The 15,209-nt window shown below is 38.7% G+C and overlaps 1 protein-coding gene across 1 annotated transcript in view; it reads left to right on the forward strand.

The window, feature by feature from the left end:
* Window positions 1-15,209, forward strand: part of LOC106957456 (forkhead box protein J3-like) — a 100,112-nt gene that overhangs the window by 68,600 nt on the left and 16,303 nt on the right. Inside the window, exons 5-7 of the mRNA XM_015048824.1 lie at window positions 2,724-2,807; window positions 8,512-8,613; window positions 12,485-12,655. Of these exons, the coding sequence (XP_014904310.1) occupies window positions 2,724-2,807; window positions 8,512-8,613; window positions 12,485-12,655 (357 nt within the window). The remainder of the gene's footprint in view (window positions 1-2,723; window positions 2,808-8,511; window positions 8,614-12,484; window positions 12,656-15,209) is intronic.

Below are 15,209 nucleotides of genomic sequence, written 5' to 3' on the forward strand. Positions count from 1 at the left end.
GTCATCTGTGTGTGGAGAAGTTGAATGTACATGTTCTGCTTGAAGCCGCAGAGAGAGGGGTGAAGCTAAATCATGCATGTGCTAACGTTAATTGGCTGTGTACAGCTCAGTGATGTGGGACTGAGAGACAAGGGGAGGAGAAGAGGAAAGAAATATGGGGGCGGCAGGGAGGGTGGAGGCGGGTTGGAGCCGAGCTGCGTCTACGTGTGGCCAAGAAGAACCTCTTAGATTCATCCTACAGCTTCAGCTCTCCTTGGGAGGGAGGAGGAAATAAGGTGCACAAACTGAAACTAGGAGGAAATTAAGGACCTATGAGTAGGCAAAATGTTGTCCCTCATTGCTCAGTTCAGATAAGATATTGACATGCTTTAGAAAAACAAAAACAGCATCGCTATTTCTGACTAAAATTTTTCACATTTTAGGTAAGTTCAATTCCACAAAATTATTTCTGCGTGTTAAGTTCCACAATAGTGAGAGGGAGAACTTTTTAGAGGTTTTGTAACTTTCTGTCCAGAAGATTCAAACGGATGTAAGCAGATCAAGGAAGTCAAGATGATGATGTCATGGCTTTGTAGGCTTTTGATTGGTTAACTTACCAAATTTGAGGTTAATGGGGTCCCAGCTGTGGTTGTTTTTTGAGCCACAACTCAAATGTTGCAATGTTCATTTTTTTTTCAAACAATCTGTTGCAAGTGTAAAGACCATTTGATATTTATACCGTTTAGGGGGGGGGAAAGATTCTGGATGTGTTTCGGTACAAAATGTTCATATCAACCCCAAAACAATAAGAAAAGACCTTGTGAAGAGAGTTGTGCAGGGAAATGAGTCGAAAAAGGTCATTACTCCAAAAGCCGCATAAAACCCAAATATATATTTCGCAAATGCACAAGGGAGCAAAGGCGTTTATTTCTGGATGCACCGTGTGGTTTAATGAAGCTGAAATTGAATTGTTTGATTACATTTGACGATTGCGACATTTTAAGGGGAAATTGAAAGCTTGCCAGTCCAAGAACATAAAACCCAACTAAGCAACGTCTCGGCCAAAAAAGCTAAAGCTCGGTAGCAAATGGATAATTACCCAAAGCATACCGCCAAAGACTGTGCATTTAGAACAACAAACTTAACATTTCAACAGGCCATCACAAAAACCTGAGGTCGGTCTTGTAGAAAATTAGACTTGGATCAGGCCTGGTTGAAGAATACCCAATAACTTTTGAAAAAAAAAAAAAAAAAAGTTATGAGATGCATGTAAACTCCTAAAGTTAAAGAAAGTTATAGTCTCATATTATTCTGATTATCGAATAGAAATAACTGTGGTAGCCTCAACCAACAACCCCCCCCCCCCACTCAAATAAGAGTTTTCAAACATAAATGTTAATTTTACAGCGATGTTTTAACGTGTATTAAAAGGGTGTGAGTGAATTTTATGTGGAAAACTGTGGCAGTAAAAGATCAAAAGCGGGGAACTGCGCTCAAAAGAAAAGCAGATGCTTTAGATGTATTTAAAATAGACGGGAACATTATCTAAAGATGTGCAACTAATGTAGGAAAATTAAAGTTGTGCAAATAACAATGCAGCCGTTTAAAAGGGTGATTTCTGTATTATTTATTTTTTTCATAGAGATGTGGCAAGAAATTTCCCGTGTACCAGAATAGGATCATTTTTAGCTTGATTGGCCATGATTGGTTTCAACTTTTTCTTTGTCTCTGAAGGCACCATATACGGTAAACCGAGTACGACACAACTTTGGTTAACGTTTTCTGTAAAAGTTCTTGAAGAGAAATCTCAAACAGCCAAAATTAGCGCCGATGGGTTCAGTGCCATAATCCACCACAAACACTTCGCTTTAAAAAATATGAGCAGGGCACCTGAGAATCCCACTCCTTACCAAAAGATGTTGAACAGAAGAAGAAAATAAAACCATGCCTCACATATGAACAGCTCGTAAAAGTGACAGATGAAAAGCCGAAGGCGTCTCTCGATGTCTAAATGCGGTGGAAAAGTTTGTAACGTTGATTAAACTTTACACATCTTCGTAAAGGTTAAAATTGTACTGTGGTCATGGTCCTGAACAGAGTGATAAACTGACACATTGGTCTTTAATGAGGCAAAAAAGCTATTATTGTTATTATTATTATTATTATTATTATCAAGCTGTTGGTAGTAACCAAAACAGAGAGATTGGGAATAAAACATTTCAAAATGGCGTCTTCTGGTCAGAATGCCTACAAGCAGAAATGGATCAGCAACCCTTCTTGGGAAGAAACCCCAAAGAAAATGAGGACTAGTTGGGGACATTATATCTCAAGGCCGCCGTGGGAATACCTCAGCTTTGGTTGCACTCACAATGCAGGTTTTAAAAAATATATATTTTAATAACTTAATATTAGATATCTGCTGATAAACCCTATGTGCTTCCTCAATGCGACTACTGTCTGCAGCTGCAGAATACTCCCAACTACTTATAAATAATTCACATGACCCCAAATATAATCTACTGACGGAATAGTGAGTGAAAATCCTGTTCTTAGCTGGAAGAAGCATCCCTCTCCAGATTTCCATAGACTGCTTCTGCTTTAAATGGGAAAGCAAAAACGTAAAAATGAAAGTTTTACCTGAAGTCTGAAGGCTTGTAAATACCTGAATGCTGACCTGTGTGTTTTTTTTATTTTTTTATTAATTAATTAATTTTTTTTTTTTTTTTCTTGTGGTTGCTTTTCAGGGCTCCTACTGGGCGATAGACACCAACCCTAAAGAGGACTCGGTGCCCAGCAGGCCGAAAAAGAGGCCACGTTCTGGAGAACGGGTACGATTTGACTGATCTTCCAGAATCTTTAGTTTGTTGCCACAGAGAACAATTCCCGGGAATGCATTCAATTCAAAACACAAAGATGAACTCTTGCGATGCTGCTGCAGAGATATAAAAAAAGAAAAAGAAAAAAAATTAAAATTCCAAGCAGCAAAACTAGCAGCGCCGCTACTCATCTAAAAGGTTTGGCTTACATTGACCCCCTTCATGTGGGCAGAAATCTAAAAACCCCACTTGCTTATGGGAAAAAAAAAAAAAAAAAAAAAAAAACCCTCACTGGCTTCTTCATGTGTGGTTCATTTAAACTGAACCAAATCATAGTCATGATTAAACAACGCTGTGCACATATGTGCTCCCTGATGTTCACCAGAGGCTCGTCGGGCGCCTTCTCCAGCATCTCACAGGAGGAGCAGGGAAGAAAAGTTACAGGGAAGATGAGAGAATGCAGGCGCAGGAATGAAGATTGGTTTTGAAAACACTGATTGACAGCGGAGGAGGCTATAAATATACGTAACCCAGCATCGGCTCGGCAGAATGCGGCTGGGTGTTCAGTCATTAACCCTGCAGATCTGAATACAAAAGCGGTGCCGGGGTAGCTCCGCCATGAGTTGCAGGTCTCGTACAAACCCCTTATACAATCCTCTGTTGTTTCTGCTCTGTGTGCAACAAACTGTGCATGAAGTTTCGGTTTCTTCAGCACTTGTTTGCATACTCATAAGCAATTAGATATATAAAAAAATAAAAACTCGTTCAGACCAAACAGACACCTTCTAGTACATTTCAAAAAACTAGAATGTTGTGTAAAAGTGAATTATTTATCGTCAGCCATCTCAGAAAGTGAAACTCGTATATTATATTGAATTATCCCACTTAGAGTGACGGTTATAGATAATGAAAACCTAAAATGCTGTAAAAAACAATCTTGTGGTGTCACACCCTCATCAGCTAATTAACTCAAAACACCTGGTTCTTTAGTCTCTCACTGGTTTGGTACAGAAAGCTACACAATCATGGGAAAAACAGCTGACTTGACAGATGTCCAGAAGACGGTCATCGACATCAGTCAGAAGGAGGGTGAGCCAAGAAGCTGGTTGTTCACAGAGTTCTGTATATCCACAAAACATTGAGTTGAAGGAAGAAGTGTGCTTGGAAAAAATGCACCAGCAATGGGAAAAACCGCAGCCTTAAGAGGAATAACAAATCAGGTCCAGACGAATACTAGACAGGGACTACAAATGTCACATTCCCAGCATGAAGCCACTCTTGAACCAGAGACAAATTCTTACCTGAGCTCCGGACGAAAGGAACTGGACTTTTGCGCAATGGTACAGAGTCCTGTTTTCAGATGACAGTAAATTCTGCATTTCATTTGGAAATCAAGATCCCAGGGAGCTTTTTATGCTTCCCTCTGCTGCCACGCCGTATGGAGATGCTGATTTTATTTTCCAGCAGGACGTGTCACGTGCCCACACTGCCAAAGCCACCAAAAATGGTTTATTGACCATGTTGTTGCTGTTCTTGATTGGCCAGCAAACTTCCCTGACCTTTAACCCCCTAAAAAAAATACAAAATCTATTGTCTGTTGTTGTGAAGAAGATGAGACACAATGCACAACAGGGAAGCAATCTGGCCATTGCCCCTACGCAGTGCCACAAGCTGAGAGCCTCTGTGCCATGGTGCATTGATGCAGTAATTCATCCAAGAGGAACCGCAACCAAGTATTGAGTTCATAGAAATGTACATACCTCTCAATAGTCTGACATTTATGCTTAAAACATCCATTTTTGATCGGTGTAATGCAATATTTCTAATCTTCTGAGACACTGCATTTTGAGGTTTTCTTTACCTGAAAGCCATAACACATAAAATGTTTAACTCTGTGTGTAATGAATCGCTCCAGATCAGTAAAAATGTCTTTTTAACAAAAGATTAACTAGACATCAAAGAGCAAAATGGTCAATACTGAGCAGGAGTGGTGCATGTGTTTGTGTTGAAGGACAGAAGGAATGCATGACTCAAAGTTTTACTGAACTCTACCTGCAACACTCACGATCCGCCTCTCAGCAGCTCCCATTCAGTTCAAATATTTAACGATTGGAACATGATGGTTTTACTTAGTTTATGATATATAAAAAGGTACGGTTCTGATCTTCCGAAAACTTCACACTGTTTAGACGTGTGCTTAAGTCACCAGCTCCATCTGACTGCGTATGATTTACATCAAAACATCTAATTTCCAGGAGCTCCAGCTTCACTGTGGAGGTAATTCTCTTGTTTTTACTCCACTAGACTCCAGCGAGATTTTCTGAACGTACAGCCGACCGTGTTGTGACGTTCATCACGGCTGCCTTTCTACCTATTATCCAACATCTCTTGTCACTGCTTGTTGCAACATAATCATTATCTCCCCGTTTTCCTGCCACTCTCCTCTCTACCTCCTGGTCCATGCCGCTGCCTTACCCTCTCTCCCCTCCCATCCCCCCCATTCAGTCTTGGGGAAAAGCTCAGGCAGGCGTGGAGCAGCAAAGTGCACAATCACCGTTGCTCACTTGGGGAAGACGAGAGAGAGAGAGAGAGATGCCTGAAAAGAAGCAGGAGAGAAGTTTGGAAGGAAGGATGCAGAAAAGAGAAACAGACGTCAAGGTAGACAGAATGTGTTGAGGAAAAAGCGGAGCTGCGAGGAGGGGAAAAGAAGTAAAGAGGAGCTGGAGGAGGAGGGAGGAGAGAGTATTCCAGGCTTGTGTTCCAGTTAATTACCACAGAAGGCCCTGGGGCTGCCGTTAGACATATTTTCTTCACCAACGATTTTTTTTTTTTATTACAAACATTAATTAATTCAGAGCCTTGTCATCTCCTCTTACATGGATGGGCCCTTCGACCCCTTTTCTCATGCCTCACTTGCACCGCTGGCAGACACACCGTGGGCTGTCACATGGGCTAAGGAGAAAATGGGAGGCTACAAGTGTGGAGATTTATGACGGCATTACTGTCTGAGGGGGGACGTGGGGGGGGAAGAAGGTGGACTAAATATGTCTTCGTGTTTTTATTGGGGTGTGTTTAGTTGCACCTGGGCTGTGTGCTTGTAAAGGGTTTTAAGTTGGCAGCCAGGCTAAACGTCAGCCTCATAAATCCATTGTGCTGTTAGCCGCGTAGCTGCGGTGAGGATATTTACGGCCCTTTCATTTCGTATATACCTCTCCGTCTGCCTGTCTGTCACAGCTCAATTATCTACCTATTCTTTCTGTCTTCCCTCTTTCTTCCACCAGCCTCCCTTTTTTTTTTTTTTTTTTTTTTTTCTTTCCCCCTCCTCTCTTCTTTGTTGGTATTTTTCTAAGAGCTTCCGTCGGGGGAACCGGCAACCCGTTTATCATAAATTAAAGATTGCATTGTTACCAACCAATCCTCTTACTGTAAGCAGTTTGGGAAGTCAGCCAAGCCAGCCTTGAACCTTAAAAGAAGTCAAACAAGGAGGAAAAAAAAGACACATTTTTTTCCTTTTTTTTTTTTTTTTTTTTTACATTTTTGGGGCATCAGTGTTGCCCCTAATCAATCCATGAGTAGCTTCTTCTATCTCATAGAGTAGTGCCCCTGCTTCGTCTCGCAGGGAAGACGGTGGCAAACGAAACGCTGCAGAATATGCCTGAAATGTGTAAATAATTCATGAGGAAGGCTTGATTCATCTTACCAAGTGCAAGTGATGTGTCCACTTCCCAGTCTGCCTAAGTGTCCGGCAATTTACGCGAGGCGCGCGCCGACTTGTTCACGCGGTTCTCAGCCCGGAGCGTCGGGGTGGATCAGGGGAGGCTCGTGAAAGAATCATGAACTTGAAGCGGACAGAAATTTCTTCATAACCTTTGTCACATTTAATTTCTCATCTCATTGCCAAAATCCTCTGGGTATCCCCAATCAGTGCGAGCCGGATTTAGATTTCTAGTGAATCTAAATGAGGAGAAAAGGCTCTCAGGAATTCAGGAAGTGCTACATTAAGGGCTCCACTCTGCTGGATTTATTCATTTATTTATTTATTTTTGCCACAGGAATTCATCCAGGCTCACTTATTAGTAAATGTTGGTTATAATTGACAGTAAGTATGTATTAAGTTTGTGTATCATTTATATGTGTGCACAGTATATAGATATATGCTTTTTGAACTTTTTCATATCAAATTGTCTTACTTGTAATATTTCTTAATACTATCTGCATGTTATTCGTTCAGGTTGGTATGTAATTTAAAATGTAGTATTGTCATTAGCTGTGATATGGATATAAGAAAATATTGTTTAAAATGTAACGCACAGTAGAGATAAATGGAGTAATGTATGTTTCCTTGTAAAATAAAGTGTATTTAGTGATTCTAGTGAGAGTAAAAGAGTGCTTCTTCTCAACTGCAGGAGTCTTAATAATCATGCATCTACATGAACATGATTAAAAGAGCTGTGAAAACATCAGCACAGTGGAAATATGTGCAAACACAATGTGAAAAACTCTCTGGTTTATCTTGTTCTGTCCTGAAGAAGCAGAAAAAGCAACGTCCTGTTTGTTTATTTGCCTTCATATTTGACCATTTTCACATGTTGTGTTCCAATTCACCGATCTGTGTTGGTGTATTGGGCTTTTTCCTTATATGTTTTTGGCTTTTGTTATGCAAAAAAACAGCAGGCAATTACAGCAGAATCAGCAAATACCAGATAAATTTAATTATTTGTATTCGAACAGTCATAGATGCCTAAAAACAATGTTTAAAAGTTTTGTGCAGGACTTTTGGAAGAGGCTGTTCTGCTGCTGAGGAAATAAATGTGTCCATAGTACTTAATTAATCCTTAAAGAGAAGATATTCACAGAGTAATATAATAAACTTGATGTGAAGGGCCCAGACTGACTGGTATTTGAGCAGAGTGTACAAAACGGTTTTAGTTTTTGCAATGTCCAAAAATGTTTTTTTCTTGACCGTATTCTATGACTGAATGAATGAATGCAAGTTTATTTCAATACTCAATAGAGATCAAAGAAATGAAGTTAATGAAGAAAAACAAGGACAAAAGAAAATAATAATAATGAAAAAAATGTGCAAAAAACAGTTTCAAAAGGAGCAGAAAAAAGTAGAAACATAATAATAAATTAACTTGAATAACAGACTAAATAAAAAAATAAACTTGGTTTCATTTCCCTTTGGGATTAATAAAATATTTTTGATTTTGAATTGAATTTTCATGTGGATATGTGTAATAAATATGCCATTGGCTAATGAATGACTGTTAAATAAATGAATACGACCTCTGAAGAAATGTTACAATATGTATGTTTAAATTTATTAAATCTAACCAACAGATTTTAAATACAGTATACCGCAGAATACATGGCTTCATCTTTAATCTTATTGAACATACTACTTATGTGCGCTTTTAAACTGTAGGATATTATTTATTTGTTGAAATTTAACGTCTAATTTGTTCCATAATTTCACTCCACAGATCGAGACACTCGTATATTCCACTTTTAAAAATGACACACGTACTTCAGATATTTGACAAGACTTGAGAAAATGTTTCTTTGATACATAAACACATTGAGTAACTTGGGTGTGTAGGAAACACTCTGAGGTAACTTGGCGTATACCAATGTAATTATGCATTTCCTCTTCAGCTTGGACTATAAAGTCTAATAATATCTGTGTCTGTTGTCATTTGCACTTTCCTTGCAGGCATCAACCCCTTACAGCCTGGAGTCAGAGTCCCTGAGAATGGACTGCATCATGTCAGGAGGCGCATCCCCAACTCTGGCCATCAGTGCAGCAAATAACAAGGTCGTTGCAAGACAGCCAGTTATGAATAATTATGGAAAACGTTTGTTAAATGCCCAGCATGCTACTGGTTTGGGTTCTTATCTAAACAAAGAAATCAGTTTTACTTTTGCTCAAAGAAAACTTTCACTGTACACTGGTCAATGCCAAGGTTTTGTAGTAATTTAGAACACTAAATATTTAGTACTTCCTGTTCCTCGCTCTTTATTTTCAAACTTCATGTCTTTTTCAGGTTATCGATTATTATTATTTTTTAAATGTATATATTTATAGTATAAAAAACTGATTTTTAGATTGACATTAAATAGATCAAACTTCCCCCATTTTTAACTAAGAACTAAGTCCTACTTGGCCTTTTGATCGCTCAATTCAATATGGGTTAATTTGAAGCCCAGCTGTGGATGTATTTTAAAGAAACGCATCAAGTGCATTGAAATCCTGTGTGATGTGATGGAAGAAATAACAGAAATCAATCTAGAGAGAGAGAGAGATCTCTGGACTTTAGGTCCGTTTCATCCTTTGGGCGAAATTTTCAGATGCTGCGCTCATCTGTTCAAACATTTACAAGCAAATGTAAATACTGTAGGATTGCACTGTTCAGGAATGAGACAGATTCCTTGTCTGTGTTTTGGAATGACGTGTTCAAATCAAACTCACTGCAAAAGCAAAATACCTGTTGATAGCATCCTGATTGGCTGAAGCCTGGAGGACCAGTGAAGGCATTACTTCAGCTTCATACTGTAAAAAGTCGACTCAGAAAAGCACTCTTGAAAATAAACCTTAATTATAGTAGACATGTCTTATAAACTGATGAAAGTCACATTTATTGAACATTTAGAGAAAAGTCCCTGAGGATGCTGTCCATGAAGTATGGAGGAGGCAGCATCAAGAGTATATAAACCTCTAACTTGGAGAAAGTATTAAACATTTAGTAAAAAGTTTATTTGCCCATTATTCTGGCATTAAGCAAATTAAGCTAAATTGATTTACTGAAATTGGGGGAAAAAATGTGTCAGATTTAATGTGAGATGATGAAAACAGACTGTGGTTTTATTACACATTGTGTGTATATTTGATTGACAGCACTAAGGCCCTCCTCTTGGCTCTGATTGGTTGTTTCTGACTGAACAGTGTATTTCTGCAGATGGCAGTCGGACCTGAGGGAGACGGCGGAGAAGCTCCGTTTTTTTCACAGATGATCTGAATCATACCACACGGTGAAATCATAGTGACGGTTTCTAACAAATATGTAAAAACATTTATTTTATTTTTTATTTTTTGTCATTAAAGTTACCTACTGGGAATCAAACGTATTGATTGACACTCAAAATAAATGTCCAGTTTATTATACATTTCATTCGAGGAAGGAACAAGAAAGCCTCAATTCAAATTATTATAACATTGATAGTAGCTGTTTCTGAGCAATTTTAATCAACACAGAAAACGTATTTTTTGTTTTGTTTTTGTTTTTTAAAGATGTACATTTCACAATTTACGTTAAACATGTCAGCTTCTACTCGCTGTGTTACTCCAGCAGAAGCTCAAACGCATCTCTTTTAAGACACCACTTTACATTTTGAAACAATGATTCAGAGCAGGGCGAGGAAGACCTTGACGATAATGATGCAGATGCCAACGTCAATGATATCCGCCCACGTCCAGACAGGTGGCGTCCTGCAGGCGCAGCAGCGAGTCAGAGCCTCGTCTCTTACACGTTTTCTCACTAATTTTCTGCTATGCTCAAAAGATGTAATTGCTTTTTAAAAGGCATTTCTGAAAGTTGACAGAAAAGCATGGGAAAACTGAAAAACATTTTTCTTAATTAGAGACTTGGTATGCTGTTATTAGCATATTAGATTGTTGTTTGTTTTTGTTTTTTTTTGTTTTTTTAACTCTAATATCTTGACGTGAAGCTGTGCTACATCAAAACCTACAACCTACAAATGTGCTTCGTAATGCGTATTCTGTATTTCTGTGCAAACCGTAAACATCTTCGAGTCTGCAAAGTGTTTTCCCTGCTGCAACAGTGTCACAGTAAGGAGAATTAAATCTTCTTTCACTGCAGATTTCTCCACACCCACTAAAACTGGGAAAGACTTCTCAGAAATGCTCTTTTTTTCTTTTCTTTGTTTTTCTTACCACTAGATTTTCCACAGAGTAGAGCGCTGCCCCAGAGAGCTTTTACTGTTGTCTCACCCGAAGGCTATGTTTTCACATTTGTCTTTACAATTAAACGTAGCCCGGAGGTAATCCTGACGCTCTGCCTCACAAGTCCTGACAGTCAAATAAAACAAGAGAAACATGATTCAACATAATTCTGAGGCACCGCTTTTTAAAAAGCTTTGTGATGCGTCAACACGAGACAGTACGCTGTGCAGCTCCTTTCACTACACAGGGAGTTCTCTGGGTTAGGTTTCTCCTTTTGCGTTTTTTAAATTTTTTTTTTTTTTTTTTTTTTTTTTTTTAAAATTGTGGCACCGCGGTTGTCTTTTGTTGCGGGGATAAGACAAATTGCACTGACTAATGCCTTAATTTCTGTTTTTACTTTGACTCGAGGCCTTGCAAAAATATTATCCCGTGAACTTTTTCACATTGAGTCACTTTACTCCCACAAGCTCCAGTGAGTTGCACTGGGAATTCATGTGATGGACCAAAAGAAGGAAGTGCAGAATTGTAAGGTCATTTTTCCGACAAATCTAGATTTGTAAAGAGGAGCATGCATTTACATTGTTTGAGTCAATACATTTTAGAACCTCCTCTTGGTTCAGTTACTGTTGTTACAAGTATTTGGGGTTATGCCTCAAACTTTGCACACTATTGTTTGCTACAAAGCTTGTACCTCAAGCTTCAAGTCTTGCCCAGATTTTCTGTTGGATTTAGGTCTGAGCTTTGACTAGGCCATCCCAATGCAATTTGATTGTAGCTCTGGCTGCACTTCTTAGGGTCTGTGTACCATCGGGAGACCCAGTTCCAGGTTTTCATTTTTGATCGCTCTTGTCTTTAGCTCCATCCATCCTCCCACCAACCTTAACTGACTTCCTTTTCTCTGCTGAAGAAAAGCGTATCCACAGCATAATGCTGCCACTACCGTATTTCATAGTGTGGACAAATTGCACTGACTAATGCTTTAATTTCTGTTTTTACTTTGACTCGAAGCCTTGCAAAAATATTATCCAGTGTTAGTTTTGTTCATATTTTGTTCAGATCACTACAGAGCATCTTTTTCTGCCTCTTTAGCCACTTCTAAGTGGCGCTAAAGAAATTAGACTGATAAAATGAGCAATAATTCTACATATGCAGGCTGTAGAAAAGACTAATTTTAGCATGACCTTCATCAAATTTCCACTACTAAATGATACTGTTGACACAAGGGTAATTTTTATCACTGGAGATGCCTTCAATGTTGTTCAAGTGCTTTCCTTTTTAAAGCAATCGTCCACAGCTGGAAAGAACTCAGTCATATTCCTGTCTCTCAAGGCAAAATTCTCCTCTTCAGAAACCAGAAATTAGAACAATTAGAGATGTTCTTATAGTTTAAAATACAAAAAATATGATGTAGATATTGATAAACTTTGATTTCTTCTTAATTATTTTCTTTTTTCTTTGACATATAAATAAAGTAGTTCTCATTTCTAGACATGGAGTCAATGTTGTGGTTCTGGGGAACAGTTATTTAGTCGGAGCAAATACAAAATTATCTGGATTACAAATGTTTCTGCTTTTGCTTTTTTTTTACATTTTTCAATCACGGTAAGGTGTTGATTAAAAAAAAAAATCTTTAAGGTCCTCCCCTCACTTTGATGATGATTTAGATAAAAACCCCTAAAAACAATGAGTGAACTAGATGAAACCTTGCTGTCTTTGTTGTGTTTAGGTAGCGCTGTACAACCCTGAAGCAGAAGGCGGCGAGAGTCCTGGGAGTCTGGGTGGCAGCCTGAGCAACAGTCTTTCAGAGCAGAGTTTGGCGTCTGTCAGCCTTAACAGCCTGAACCCCGCTGTCAGCAGCAGCAGCAGCAGCAGCAGCAACGTGCACAGCTACACACCAGTAAGAGCTCGTCTTTGTTATGGCTGCGACTGTTGTGAGTGTTGCAGGAGGACGTCGGCCTGTCGCAGAGTGTGTCTTATTGAAAAGATACCTTTGCTGGGCCAACGTTTTCTCTCACCTCTCATCTGGTTTTTCGTCGTCGACCTCCGGGGAATTTTATGCGATCCGCATTAAACCTGTCCCTCTGTGACCTCCTTGATTCTGACATCATGTTGGTGATTCGCCGGGTGCTGAAGGTGTCTGCTGCACCCTTAGCGGCTAAGGAGGTGGGAGCCGGCTAACGATGTGTGCGATGGATTTGCAGCTAACTCCTGAAACTCTCCCTTCGTGTTTAACGTTGAAGTTCGAAGCCAAACAGATTGTTTTTTTTTTTTTTTTTTCCAATTCACTTTTATGTGATTTCTTGAGTGGACAACTTACATTTGTTTTCAAAAGTCTTACATTGGAGACATGCCGAGTGCAAAATTAAATTTTCATGTTTAGCAAAAACAATTTTGAGAGGGGGGAAAAAAAAAGAAATCATCATGTATGAAGGCATTTCAGCAGCGATGCAGGTGAAAGTACAAGCGCCTGCATTTGTCTCGTTGAACGCAGCAATCACACGCAATATTATTTGCCCTGTAAATTGAGTTTTTTTGTTTTGCAGCAGACTATCGGTGGTGCTGGCGCAGCCCTCGCTGCACCCCTCAGGGCTGAACACAACAAAATGCATTTTAAATCTGTGAGAAATAATAGGACGCTTTGAAGGAGGCTCACTCCTGTCATGCAAAAATAAAACAGCGGGTGAGGAAGAAACGTACCTGTGCCGTCTCTGATGTATTTAAATGGTGCCTGACCCCTCTAGATTTGACCTATTTAAAACACAGGCAACGGTAAAACAATAAGTTATCTTGCAAGCAAAGGAATGTGGATTTTGTTGCGGTTTTCCTTGTAATGCAGAAACATTACATTTAACGGTCAGGGATGTCTCCATCCAAATATTTCAGCAGCTTTTCAAATCGGCGGACATTTAAAATCACTTAGCGCTTTGGTCAGCTGTGTGGACCAAAACCAAGTGTTGCTTTCTTTTTGGCTATCTCCTTTCTAATAGTGTCTTCTTTTGCAGCAGTATGGATTTATTCCACAGTCAGAGCTTCTGAAAAAAAAAATAAAAAAACTGTTTTAGAGATCATCACCCCACTTCAAATAGAAATGTGTAACACCACACATAAATCACGGTTCAGTTTGAACCTCAGCTTCAGGGTCGCAGTTGATACAACGGCAAAAAGAAATAAAAGCCACATTATGTTTTTTTGTTTTTTTTTGTTTTGTTTTTCTCATGACATTTTACCCTTTTTTTATGAAGACTAGTCCATTTAGTCTGTTTCAGCTTTAGTTCATTTTCCTCTTGGAAGTATGCTATCAGATGTGGCAGGAACTGTGTTGCTTCTTACTAAAGAAAGTGTTATAACACATCTGGTTTTATGGAACAATCTGAAGATTCATGTGGTAGATTAGGTTTTTCTGGATTTGCTAAATTTGCTAAGTTGATTTTTTTCTTTTTTGTTTTTACTGACACAAGCAATTTGTCATTATCACCTAGTTAAATGATGCAGGTTATGTGCATTGAGCTAAAAAAAAATGGCAAGAGAAGAGAAAACTATTAAACCTCGAAGTGCTACAAAGGGACGAAATGTTCACAAAAAAAGCAAAATGTGTGCATTACAGTTCTTACTTAGAACATAAATAGTTATTCACTGTTAAATCTTTAAGTTTTCAATTTTCTTTCTGTTAAAACATATGTTACTGCCATTTTTAACCCAATCATATATAAAATGTTTATATATCATCACATAACAATCATTTTTTCCCCCCTGAAAGCCATTATGAAGTTCAGTTTACACATTATGTCACACACATCATCCTACAGTTTCCAAATTCACAACTCTACACAATTATTGTCGATGTTATGTATTAGCATATGACTTCTTTTCTTTGCACGGAGGCATGTTTCTCTGCCGCAGCTCAAAATGGGAAAGCCAAGAAAACATTCCAACTAAGCAAGGCTGACGTTTGTTTATTAGAAGAAAAACTGTCATTGGCATAAACTTGTATTAAATATGAACTTACCAGTAGCTTGAGAAAACTTTTTGTTCACATAAATAGTTCAATTTTCAAACAGTACGTTAAAGACAAAACATTGTAGTAGCATGATGGCAGCTTTGTTTCCTTTTAGTATATTTCATTTATTTACTTGTATTTTACAGAGTTTTGTGTGTGTTTTTTTTTTTTTTTTTGGTCAGTCTCTTACTCTGTTTTGCTGCAGCACAGAGACAGATTCCGATTCCCTTCCTGCCTGTCCTGTTAAATTTAGCAGCGCGGCGTTAAAGGCTGCTTTGTTCAACAACATCTGATGCGGGTTTACAGCTGAGCAGGAACACCACTGCTCTTTATTGCTTCTCTTTTGTAACAGCTGCTCACCTTTTTACCATCAATCACTTTTCTCCTGCTACCTCCCACCTGCATTAGCAAAAAGGTCAGCGCAATCTCATCTCGTTAACCTCCCATTTCTGCG

Source organism: Poecilia latipinna, unplaced genomic scaffold, assembly GCF_001443285.1.
Source record: "Poecilia latipinna isolate Pla-1442-1.1 unplaced genomic scaffold, P_latipinna-1.0 Scaffold904, whole genome shotgun sequence".
Lineage (NCBI taxonomy): Eukaryota > Metazoa > Chordata > Actinopteri > Cyprinodontiformes > Poeciliidae > Poecilia > Poecilia latipinna.